The sequence below is a fragment of the Mytilus galloprovincialis genome, chromosome 7 (assembly GCF_965363235.1).
Source record: "Mytilus galloprovincialis chromosome 7, xbMytGall1.hap1.1, whole genome shotgun sequence".
NCBI lineage: Eukaryota > Metazoa > Mollusca > Bivalvia > Mytilida > Mytilidae > Mytilus > Mytilus galloprovincialis.
In genome coordinates this window covers 14,483,905-14,497,458 of record NC_134844.1, presented here as the reverse complement: position 1 = coordinate 14,497,458, position 13,554 = coordinate 14,483,905, and the positions used below count along the sequence as shown (strand labels likewise).

Sequence of the window (13,554 nt, the reverse complement as noted above, 5' to 3'; positions counted from 1 at the left end):
CAATGACTGAATTGATTTAAACCTGACCGTGCTTTGTCGGTATTCGCATGGATATCATGTATCCTGGTTTTGGTGGAAGCGAACAGATATATTTGAATCATTGTTTATGTTGCAGTTTACTTTGCAGTTCCCTTGAAAACGTTGTCGATTTTATTGGAAAGTAACGTCGGTAAAAAAAAGTACTTGTTTTCATGCGTAAACTATAATTTGATTTAGTCAGCTAAAACATTCGTTTGTATATTGAAGGAAAATATAACATGTTTGTGTGGTCACTATGAAAAAGAAGAAAAGTCAGCACACATCTCCTCTTTCTCTTGTTTAGATTAAAGCTTAAAAAAAATGTTACATATTCCGACAATAATCTTATTTTGTATTTGTGATTTACAATGCAATCTAATTAAAATGTTCCCATTAGTGATAGACTGTGTGTATGGCAATCTACACCAATTATCTTTCGTAAAAAGACTATTTTTTTAACCTCGATGTTTTAATCCCTCGAATCTTTTCCTTTTTGTCCATCGCACTTTAGCGAACAAACAACCATCGCACTTTGAAATAGCGTGAGACACCATCGTACTTTAGCGTAGACCATCGCACTTTAGCGTGACCATCGCACTTTAGCGTGAGACACCATCGTACTTTAGCGTGACCATCGCACTTTAGAGTACCATCGCACTTTAGAGTCCTACATATATATCGCCGATCGGAGGGATGCAGAAAATTTTCCTACATTTTATTTTATGAAAGAAGGAAGATGTTTCCTTTAAAAGGGGAGCTGGAGTATGCCCTATACGCTTAATCTGAATCCACTCCTGACTTTTACATTTTCATATCTTTTTTTTTTAACAAAAAAATATATATTCTTCATTCTTTAGATTGCCTGTTACAATTATACTTCACTGTCCAAGATCCAGTTGTGTCTAGCGAGTTGCTTACCAACACACGAACGATAACAAAGTAAAGTATTTTAATTTTCAAAATAATTGGGTTAGACAAAAACAAGTCATTAGGTCATTTGTGGTAAAAACCGTATAATAAAATATACAAATCTCTAGTTCGCTTCACTGCTCTGCTTTCAGAAAAGTTTTTACATGCATAGTATACAAAAAAGTCATGTACATATTAAATAACCTTCTTTAAAAAAAAAGAAGCTTCAATTACATACAAGACTATAAAAATAGAAGTATCCCATACAATAGAGCTGTATAGCCAGTCAGGGTCGTTAAAAACGTTCACCATCAATAGACCGGTGTTATGTAACCTTGGAATTGTTATTCGTTCAATGAGTTGTTGTTCACCGTTGTAAAATTATCTGGTTCAAGTTGATTGCTGAACTGCACGTAAGATTTGCTGTTTGCTTTTGTTTAATTCTTATTTGGTTATTTTGCACCTATAACGATATCACAATTAACTTTATATCATGTTTTACATCGGGTAAATACGTATGCAACTAACTGCATATAGATTCTCGCCTATGTTTAAAGCCCTGTTATTGTAATTAATGAAATATGTGTGTAGGCTAACTAATATGCTTGATTATTATAAATATTATAAAAAAAAACGAACAGATATGTATTGGTCGTACATGCCTATAAAAAATAATAACGGCATTTGAAAATCATGATATATATAGTTAAATATTATGAAACTGGGCATACTGACATCAGCACTTTTGAAATAAGGAGTTACACACAGAAATGCGTACTGTGTTTAATAGATGTGTAACAATACATACACAAGTCCATCTTAAAATGTATTTGAAAAGAATATATTTAAAACTTACGAACAATATAGCAATAACATAACATAAGAATTACACACGCTTCAAATAATTAAAGTAATTGAATTACCACTTTGCTATGCCCATTCGAAAATAATTACATTAGATGTATGTTTCATTACAATACGTTATTCTGATTGGCTTACTGCACATCATGTGTTATTCCTTAAGCAGTTGTATCACTCAATGAAACTTCTCATTCATGATGACACGAGGTCCCACAATAAAGTGCACAGGTAAATGAAATAAAACTTGATAAAAGGCGTGTTTTCATGATCCTATAGGTAAAAATGTAATTATAAGTATTGAATGCTTTATTTTGTAACTTTATAGGGTTGTAAAAGCGTTGACCTTGCGCACATTTTAAGTATGAAGCGCTTCCGCGCTTCATACAAAATGTACTTCGGTCAACGCTTTTACACCCCAATAAATTGACAAAAAAGAGCATTCAATTCTTAAATACATATTTTGTGACTACTTCGAAATAAACCAACTGAAGACTTGGATGGATCAAGAGGCGCATCAAACAGTTTTATTAAATACTTTTGGCTATCATGTAATGCTATACAAATAATATAACATAAATCACGTCATCCATATTTACAAATGAATATACAATATAAGGTCATTGTCAGAAAAATAGGAACTTTTTTACCGCGCTGAAGTACGTCCATTATTCATAGTTCATTATTCATTATTGAGCGCTGAAGTACGTCCATAAGTACGTCAACTTTTTTGTATGAGGCTGAGAAACTAGGGAAGTGCGAGGTTTTACCGAGCCCTACCCCAGTTTTGTGACGAATACAAAAAAAGTTTTTTACATTGACAAAAATTGAATATTGTTTTTATACTGCAACTTAAGCAATTCATTAATAGCTATTTAAATTTTAATTTCTAACTTAATATCATCATCCCTTAATGAACCTCAGATTGTAGTGACATTACACAAACTATAGTTGTGTTATTACATTTAGAAAATATACACAACTAGTTGCAGTATAAAATGAATTTGAAAAGGAAGAAGAAAAAACGTATACAAAAAGTCATTATAATAAGTTTTATCTTAATACAGCTGTTACCCTCGCTATATATATGAGATTTATTTTCGATAATTAGAAAAAAAGTCGTCAAAAAGAATCAGATACTAGTAAAGGTCTAAACCGGATTACTTTTTATTATGCAGGATAAAGTAAAATAGATATGTCTATAAATAAGAAATATTATTCTTATATACCTTATTTGATTTGTTAAATCATTCGGATCTAAAAGATTTAGAAAAAGAAGGTCAAACTTTTGAGATGTGACAATGTAGAACAAAAAAAGGAATGTCAAAGATCTAGATATTAATTAAATCATTATTCTTAATTTTATAATACCATGTCCCCACTAACGTCTCATTACTAACCTTAAAATACCCTTATCAGTATTTATAAATGACCCTTTGGGAATATTAAGCTGTACGGCTTTCGTAGGTTATCTGTGCAGTTATTTTGACAATGAGAGATTTGTCATTCACAGGGATATATACACTCATTTATGTTAGATAGTATCCTCCAATGATATAAGAATCATCTTTACACGTGGGTGAGCAGCAGGTGGAATATAGGTCTGTTGCTAACTTAATAATTATAGTATTATTCAGAAAGAGAAAAAAAAGTATGATGTACTCAGATGAACAAAGTCGGTACTCAGATGTGATGAGAGTTTGCAACCAAATAATCATATCCTCTGCGGAGCCCATTCTCAAGTGCATAGGTATGTTGATTTTGTTTACTATATCTAGTATACTAGTTTGACAAATCTTCCGTATATTCTAAAGTTTTTATTTTTCATATGCACAAACAAGTTATTTAGAAAAAATATCTTATCAAATAGAGTATAGAAGTTTTAAATCAAATATTAAGAGGTCTCAAAATGTTTAGGCTTATTTTCTTTTGTTCTTTTCTTTGGAACTGTCCTTCGATGTATATTGTGCATTGATATGCACAAAGTTGTTGTATGGATTAATTCTCGGTAGTGTCACCTCGTTTTGACATACCGACCATCATCTGGAGGTTAACATTTCGTTCTTCTTTGAGTCAAATGTGTTTTCCATAACTTATTTCAATTGTTATCAAATGGAACTGGGTACTTGGACATTTTAAATTAACACTTTTTTTTTGTATAATTATAGTTAGTTTTAGAAGAAATGAAGATTATGCCTAAAATATTACAGAATTTTAGAGTTTGTGTATAAACTTTTTTTTCAAATAATTATTCAGGTAAAATAGATCTCACAAACATGTTTAACCCCGCCGCATTTTTGCGCCTGTCCCAAGTCAGGAGCCTCTGGCCTTTGTTAGTCTTGTATTATTTTAATTTTAGTTTCTTGTGTACAATTTGGAAATTAGTATGACGTTCATTATCACTGGACTAGTATATATTTGTTTAGGGGCCAGCTGAAGGACGCCTCCGGGTGCGGGAATTTCTCGCTACATTGAAGACCTGTTGGTGACCCTCTGCTGTTGTTTTTTATTTGGGCGGGTTGTTGTCTCTTTGACCCATTCCCCATTTCCATTCTAAATTTTATTAGGAGCAACCATTTAACTTAAAAAGGGGTTATAGTAAGTTTTTTTTTCTTCTTAGTCATTTATAAGTAAAATATGGAAAAACAGGATTTTTTTTTAATAATATTTACTTGTGGATACTATTGTGTGATCATACACAAGCTTACGTCCAAATTTAATAGAAGTCAAGGACAGTTTAAGAAAGTTATTAAAATTTTAAAAACTTTAACCACAGAGTGAATGTAATGTTTCCTGGCAGAAAAAAAACTAAGTCCTTTTATAAGTAAAATACGGAAAACAGGAATTACAAAATTAACTTATGGATACTATCTAATGATCATAAGCAAGCTTCGGTTTAAGTTTAGTAGAAATCTAGGATAGATTAAGAAAGTTATATTCACCGGCAGTGGTGAAAAACATAAAATGAGAAAAAAAAGGTTAGAATATGCGAAATATACATTGGCTACCAACCAATCAAACTCCGTCATTATTATATAAGGTGTAGTTGTGTTCAGAAAAATAATTTTCTTGACGTATATTCATTTTAGAAACTCTGTGCAATCATTTTGAAGATGACGTTATAGTAATTGCTGATTACTGTACGGCGGATGGAGGGAATTCCGTTGAAATACTTCACAAAATGAAGGGTATGTGTTATCACCTAAATAAAAACAAACAGTCACGGTAATATTTATTAAAATAAAACGTATTTTTTTTTAGAAATCATTGAGTTATTTTCACCTCCGTTAATTTGGCTTTATTCTTCATTAATCATGTCAATATATGTCTATGTCATAAAATTGAGAATTGAAATGTGGAATGTGTCAAAGAGACAACAACCCGACAAAAGAGCTGAAAACGGCCGAGGGCCTTCAATACAACGAGAATATGTTTACTAATCGTTCTGCGAACATCTTATTTGTTGGTAGATGTTTCCAGTCTATTCTTCAGCTCTCTAGGTGCGAGATTTTCTCGCTGTGTTGAAGATCCATAAATGGCTTTGTACTGTTTTCTGCTCTATGATCTGGTTGTTGTCTCTTTGAAACATTCCTCATTTTCATTCTGAAATATATAAATTGCAGAAATATGCATCTGATGAAGTAAAATTGGTACTGTTGATATTGTACTATATAAAATAAAGAGATGTGGTATGATTGATATGAAGCGAGTTTCTGCAATTTTAGGTCCACGTTCATGTACACATATAACAATGAAAAAAATCTGTACCGTACAGTCAAGTATATAAGCCCCATATATGATAAAATATTAAACAAATAACGAAAAAATAAAACACTAATATTAGCGGAAATCAAAGACCGACATCAACTATCGCCGACCACGAAATAAAAAGCTTAAAATGTGAAACAGGCAAATATACGATAAGGAGAAATATATACACAACAATTCTGTGGGCGTTTAACCCTTCCATAACCTGACACAGCACCATGAAGAACAGACTGTAAAAAATCAGTTGGGAAGGCTTGACACATCAGATCGAACCAAAACACACCACAAATAACAGAAAGACGAAAAACACAACCGTAAAGATATAGGAGCACTCGCAGATATTGAAAGCTATATAGCTCAAAGCTCAAAGCATGCGACACAGTTTTGATCCCATGGTGATTTTTTACGAAAATTTGCATACAAGCTACTTTTCACTTACCTAATTCAAATAAGTTATTATAACAAATATACCTTATGTGCTTATATTAGATATAAATGGGGGTCGAAATGATTGACATTTACTGAAAATTTTGTTTTCTTGGTAATTTCCTTTCTTTAGACAGACATCCTTAACACCTTCACTGGTGATCCAATGGATGGCTCCGTCGTAGAGTTGTCACTTGTTAAGACGTACTTAAGTATTTATGTGACTGCATCTTACGATCCTTAACGATAGATAATTTAGCTAATCTGCAATCAATTCCCCCTTCGTGCCTAATATATCATGTACTGTGTCAAAATATAAAAAAAGAATATGTTGTATGAGACAACTCTTCACAAGAGAAGAAATGACACAGAAATTAACAACTATAGGTCACCGTACGGCCTTCAATAATGAGAAACCCAATACTGCATAGTCAGCTTTAAAAGACCCATACTGCATAGTCGGCTTTAAAAGGCCAACTCTAGATTCTAATGACGAAGACAGGTTACCTAAACCACAGAAAGCTTATATTATTTAGTTCAGTATAGGTGACCGAGGGGTCTAGAGCAATGAACACATTGCAGGCGGTATTGTCCCGATAGCACGAATTCGAATACCTTGCGAGAAAATAAAAAAAATGTTTCCTATAATTTGCAGATTTAACATTGTTGTTATTTGGGGAATTTTTTTTCAGAAAAATTAGATGAGCATTCAAGACAGATGTTTGTAATATTCGAAGATCATCCGAATAATGATTTCAGTTGTCTCTTCAACACTATAAATTGTAAGTTGGTACATAAATTACTTAATACATACACTTAGTTATCTCATATATACAAACTCACTTGCTTTGGAAGTTTAACTAACCCGGAAAATGTTATTACAAAATGGATAATACAAACTCATTATACGGTGATTTTGTTTGTAGAACCCGTAAATTTAGATACATTTATAGTTCACTCGTTTATACTTTTTAGTATATTCGTTATCGGCACTGTAAAGAAACTCATCAAATATTCTAGGCTTTAAATTTTGATCGACAAACTCGCGCTTAGTCTACAAAATATTCACTATTGATGCTCGAATCAAAAAGGTTTAAAATGTTTTAAATATCGAACGTAGTTAAAGAGCATTGTGGACAAAATATGGTTGAGTACTGTCTTTTTTTAACGAATAAGAAAAAAATAGATATAAATTATGATCAGTTACCGTTGACTTAAATTCATAAAATCTGTCGCTGTTAATATTTACACATATTACATTGTATGCTTTTCTTTTACTTTTTATAATTTGTTGGTTGCCTAACGTCCAAATGCAAATAATTTATGCATATATAGGACGAACATAATTTACCAATTAATACAATATGTAGGTTCTGGAAGAGAGGCGTCCGGTATCAAGGTCGAAGAAATTTAGACTGCCACGAGATATGAGGGTAAATTGGATAGGTACAGAAATTTAGCCTTGTAACATATCACCTACGGAGTTGTTGCAAGGACTCTTAACGTGCAAAGAGTGGGGCATTACTCTTCGTGGAGTCTACCCTACATCCGTTTGATTATAATAAAGATATTGAACAATCCTTAAACTTCAAAAAGAGGGGTATTGGGTTTAACTCTATGATTTTTTTTTGTTTTTCGACGCTATCAATCAAACATAAATATTTATTTTCAGTATAATTATGCATGTTTCTTTCCTAAATTAGGAGCTAGCAATTCAGTGGTTGTCGTTTGTTGCTGTGTAACATATTCCTTGTCTTCATTTTTTTTTTATACATACACATATATACATATACTTGTAAAGATTTCTGCTTAAGCGGTTCTGTTTAGAAGTGTTAACTATATATAGTTACTAGTACCTTTAATATTTTTGTTACTGCACATTGTATACTATTTAAATGAATGCGAATGAGATATAACAAGAAAAACAGTGTTCGGGAAGATAACTCTTACACAGAAAAGTGATCGATGAAACATAGATTGATCTCTAATAGTAAAACGGTGAAATATAATGGCAGCAATCTGCATTTATTTGATATAAAATATTGCAAAGTGGGGGAGGGAAGGGATAGGGGGAAGGGGTGAAAATGTCACAAAAGTCCCAAATTTTGGTACAAACAAGAATTTCAATCCATTAGAGTGATACATTTTCTGCAACCATTGATATTTATCTATCATATGCATTTCGATTATTTTTTGCTTAGATTGAATTGAAAAGTTCGAGGGTCAAATGTTGGAAAACACTTATTTCTAGACATATGGGCGGTACGGATCTAAAACACGGTCTGCCAAAAAGAAAAAATGACATTTAAAACATGCAAAAAACATTCTTGAAGGCTATATTATTCTTCGGCTGTCCCATGGCATTTGATTGTTCTTCCAGCATATAAATACATCCATGATCCTTCAGATTACTTTTTGTGTTTGCTTTTATTTTTGATTTTTTACAAATGTTTTTATTGCTATTGAGAACATAACATTGTGATAGAAAACAATATTATCTGAACTTATATTGTCATGGTGAATTTCAACAAAACATTGGCATATCATAAATCAACTCCCATTGCATCAGTTACAGAAGTGCAAGAACAAAGTCACAATTGAAACAGATGCAAATTACTATTTCAAGTTAATAGATATTTTTTTTTTCACTTTCCAGGCAAGCATAATCAACATAATATGTACCAAGCTGTGTGTTCAAAGGATATGTATAAACAATGTTTACCGTCAAATTTTATACATTTGATATTTTCAACCTTTGGATACCATTGGTTGTCAGAAAGGTAAGCCGTATCTTATCTGTTCATTTAAACAACATGCTTGATCTTTGAAGGATTGTGTGATTAACTATAATAAATGTATCTGCTTCTGTTTATAAAATTTCCACTTTATTGCTTTCCATCATGGTGGTACGAAGCCATTAGTGTTAAACAATATTCTCGCCATCCTGATATCAATACACAACAAATATCAGTTATTGGTTGCCTCATGGTGTCTGAAAGATTCTATTGACTAGAATGAGATGAAGAATTGAGAACATGACCATACAGGAGTAACTATTAAATACGGACAAAATTCTAGTCAGATCAAAAAGAGGGACTGAGATGAACAATTTCCTGAGTGCTTATTTGACTTGATATACATTTGCACCATAACAAAATGCATATTACTGCCAGCAATCTTTAAGAATTCTGTCAGAATGAGAATAGATGTTATAAAACGAAATAATATAGAAAAAAAAATAGATACGCCAAGACAATGGTACCCCGAATTGTATATTAGACAGGTTAGAATTGTTGTTCGAATGATATGTGATGTTTAGGAGGCTTTGTAGGAAAACACGCATGAGGATATCCATATGCAAATAAATATTGCATCAAAAATAAAGACGGGCTTAAAATACAAAGTTTGCACTAAGGAGATTAATAAAAATTTTCACATACTAAAAAAGCCATATTTAACTTACAATTGTGAATCAGAGAAGCATCCAAAAGCTTTTAAGAAAGCTAACATGTGAAGTTAAGTTTTTTTTGTTAATTCCAAATTAAAAAAAAACTGAACACAAAACTAATATTTTGCTTCTTCTGAACAGACCTTGCAATATAGAAAATGGAATGTTCGTACATGATGCTAACGAGAGCGAACAGAAAGAATTTGCTCAACAAGCCGAGAAGGACTGGGAAACATTCCTACTCCAACGAGGAAAAGAATTAAAACGTGGTATGTTTCACACTTTGTATTTTTAGTAAACTCGCGGCTAAGTCCTTGAGTATTAGAAATTATATAAAATAAGACATATAACTACCGTCACAGTAACGAATGTTTCGTTGTTTCTTTAAAAACAAATTAGCAAAGTTGAACTCCAAAACAGTTGATTGAATATGCAAAATATACAGGTCAGGGGGTTTTAAGTGAATGCCTTGCCTAAGGTAAAATAATGCAACTTCTTTAGTACAATATTTTGCATACTACTTTCTATATTAAAGCTGTTACCTACCATTATGAGATAACCACTACGCAACCACGTATTCGTACTGGTTCATAAGTGTTTTTCGTTTCTCTTTTTTTATATAGATTTTACCTTTGGTTTTCCCGTTTGAATGTTTTTATACTAGTAATATTTTTTGGGCCTTTTATAGTTTGCGGTTCGGTGTGAGCAAAGGCTCCGTGTTGAAGACCGTACCTTGACCCAGAAGGTTTTATTTTTGTTAAATTGCGACGTGGACGGAGAGTCGTCTCATTGGCACTCATACCACATCTTCCTATATCTATTTAAAGTACTCTTGCTAGTTTTCAGGTGGAATAATGTATCTTCTCGGTTTGGTAAAGGATGACCAAGGAGAATATGGTTCATTAGAGTTTCACAAGCAACTGTCAGAAGTTCAAAAGAAAATGTTTCAAGATGGATTTATATCTAAGGTAATATAATCATAGTAGATTAGGCTCTTATAAAATAACCTTGTATCTCATAGGTTGAAGAAGTCTTAGTCTCTATACAAGCCACAATTTGTAAAAGTAAACCATAAAGTCATGTAGGCTCCTGACATGCCACGGGTACCCGGTAGACACTGTTCAAAGATATCACCTTTCATAATGCATATAAAAGACGGGCGAAATATACCAAAGGGATATACAAACTCATCAATCGAAAACAAACTGACAATGACATTGCAAAAAACGAAAAACAACGAAAAGACAAACAACAGTACACAAAACACAACAAATATTCGATAGAAAGATGAAAGTCTTAGCAACACGATCACCATTAAAATTGGAAAGGGGGGGGGGGTCTCTTTTGTATCGATAGTTTCACTCTTTGCACTTGTTATGTTTTTGTTATTTATAATTTTCTTTTATGACATTTCGTTGTAAGATTCTTCAAAATAGAGTTATGATTTCTCAATTTTACGACATCAATCTGCTTGAGAAAGATGAACACATAGAAAACTACTTAGATACTCACATCATTCGTCGATATCTAAGGCTGTTCGATAGTCTTGTTTCGACTTTTTGTCAGATATTCGGAGTTGTCTAGTTTTATCCATGAAGTACTACATTAAGTGTCAATAAGAAAAGTGCCCACCAACCCCTATTTTTATTTTTATAATTTTCTTTCATATACTTTAAAAATCTTAGAAATCCTTGTTATTTTTTTATTAACTCTTTCCGGGATCCGTACATGGCCTTTTTCAAAGCTACATTACTGTCCCTATCCAGAATCTTAGCGTTTTCCAAAGGAAGTCCTAATTTCTAGCCCTTCATCCTGGTCGAACCCTATTTAAGGAATTACATACAATATTTCATTTAGAATTGTCTTAAACATGCATGAAATGTTTGCAGTTGAAGGTAAAGCAAACAACAATAACAAACTATTTTGTTTAATTATTCAGGAGGAACATAAAAATATGCTCATTAATTTTTATCAACGTTCAGAAGCTGAAATGAGACTACCGTTTTGCCAAGGATCAAAGGTTTCTGCATTAGGTTTAAAGTTACAATCCTTCACAACGAGAAACTGGACAGCGGTCAAACATCCGGGAAACGAAAATAGTAAGTGCATTTAATGATGAACTAGAAGACCAAGTCGTTTGTGGAGAAACTTCAGAAATCACGGTACATCAATAATCTATTTTGACACGAGATCAATGCCACGCACACACACACACACACCCCCCCCCCCACACACACAACAACAACAACAAATAAAAGGTATCTAGCGTCTAGCGATCAACTAAGACTTCATATGAACCATAATTAGATAATTACATAATAAGTCGTTGAATTGCGAGATATTTTTCAAGAACGACAACTTCTGAGTAATCTAATGTAATGGGTTAATATTGAGACAAATGATATATTGTTTTAAATGCCAATTGGGTCTGAACAAGTTCCTATTTTGTAATATATCGCTCTCGTACAAAACTTTGCTTTTATCTGGATTTAACTATACTAAGTTGTTTTGGCTTCATTAGCTCGTCCATGTTTGTTTAAGGTTTGGGAATTTTAAATATTTTATTTATATCATCACCGAAGAGAAATTAATTAACGAAATATACATATGTGTGCAGTAAAATCGCTCATACATATGAATTTAAGATTGGTACAGTGCAGTTAGTATACTTAAATAATAAATTCATTCATTTGAATCACTTCCATTTATTAATAACATTTTTACATATGACGATTTTTTTAAATTAAATTTTAGTGTGAATTCAACAAATTTAATTATTCTAATCATAATTAATTGCAGATCAGGAAAAGCAAATGTGGGCCTCGTGTATGACATCTGTTGCAAGAGTTTGGAGTCATAAACCTATGATCGAAAGCTTTCAAAATCACCGCACAATGGTAGACAAAGTAAATTTGATGAACCGTTTCTATGACAATTTGAAGACACGTCTACTAGAATGTACTTTTGACTTAGACTACACAATTGTTGACCTTATCATAACTAAAACTTAAGTGTGTGGTGCTACAGTGAATTCATTTATAAAACATACATGCGAATAATCTTAATACACTATTTGACTATTTGTTGATTTGTTGCCGATTTTTTGTACAGGGATCCACGAAAATATAAACCAAAGGAGAATATTGGGCGCTGTCGAAAACTAGAGGCTCTAAAGAGCCTGTGTCGCTCACCTTGGTCTATGTGAATATTAAAGGAAGCAGATGGATTCATGACAAAATTGTGTTTTGGTGATGGTGATGTGTTTGTACATCTTACTTTACTGAACATTCTTGCTGCTTAAAATTATCTCTATCTATTATGAACTTGGCCCATTAGTTTCAGTGGAAAATGTTAGTAAAAATTTACAAATTTTATGAAAATTGTTAAAAATTGACTATAAAGAACAATAACTCCTAAGGGGGTCAATTGACTATTTCGGTCATGTTGACTTATTTGTAAATCTTACTTTGCTGAACATTATTGTTGTTTACAGTTTATCTCTATCAATAATAATATTCAAGATAATGAGCAAAAACAGCAAAATTTCCTTAAAACTAACAATTCAGGGTCAGCAACCCAACAACGGGTTGTTCGATTCATCTAAAAATCAGAGCAGATAAATGTTGACCTGATAAACAAGTTTACCCCATGTCAGATTTGCTCTAAATGCTTTGGGTTTTGAGTTATAAGCCAAAAACTGCATTTTACCCCATGTTCTATTTTTAGCCATGGCGGCTATCTTGGTTAGATGGCCGGGTCACCGGACACATTTTTCAAACTACTAACCCAAAAGATGATTGTGGCCAAGTTTGGATTAATTTGGCCAAGTAGTTTCAGAGGAGAAGATTTTTGTAGAAGATTACTAAGATTTACGAAAAATGGTTAAAAATTGACTATAAAGGGCAATAACTCCTAAAGGGGTCAACTGACCATTTCAGTCATGTTGACTTATTTGTAAATCTTACTTTGTGAACATTATTGCTGTTTATAGTTTATCTCTATCTATAATAATATTCAAGATAATAACCAAAAAGAGCAAAATTTCCTTAAAATTACTAATTCTGGGCCAGCAACCCAACAACGGGTTGTCCAATTCATCTGAAAATTTCAGGGCCGATAAATCTTGA

The 13,554-nt window shown here is 32.4% G+C and overlaps 1 protein-coding gene across 2 annotated transcripts; it reads left to right on the top strand.

The window, feature by feature from the left end:
- The first annotated feature begins 1,246 nt into the window (after positions 1-1,246).
- On the top strand, positions 1,247-12,513 carry LOC143082379 (uncharacterized). Of its 2 annotated transcripts, XM_076258025.1 has the most exons (9): positions 1,247-1,340; positions 3,423-3,535; positions 4,875-4,973; positions 6,672-6,761; positions 8,636-8,759; positions 9,569-9,696; positions 10,274-10,395; positions 11,367-11,526; positions 12,227-12,513. In XM_076258025.1, exons 2-9 carry the CDS (start codon positions 3,439-3,441, stop codon positions 12,436-12,438), a joined length of 1,032 nt encoding a protein of 343 aa, XP_076114140.1. In that variant the 5' UTR covers positions 1,247-1,340; positions 3,423-3,438; the 3' UTR covers positions 12,439-12,513. The 2 variants fall into 2 exon arrangements, with proteins under 2 accessions (XP_076114140.1, XP_076114139.1); XM_076258024.1 differs by lacking the exon at positions 1,247-1,340 and having other exon boundaries at positions 3,260-3,535.
- Positions 12,514-13,554: the final 1,041 nt, after the last annotated feature.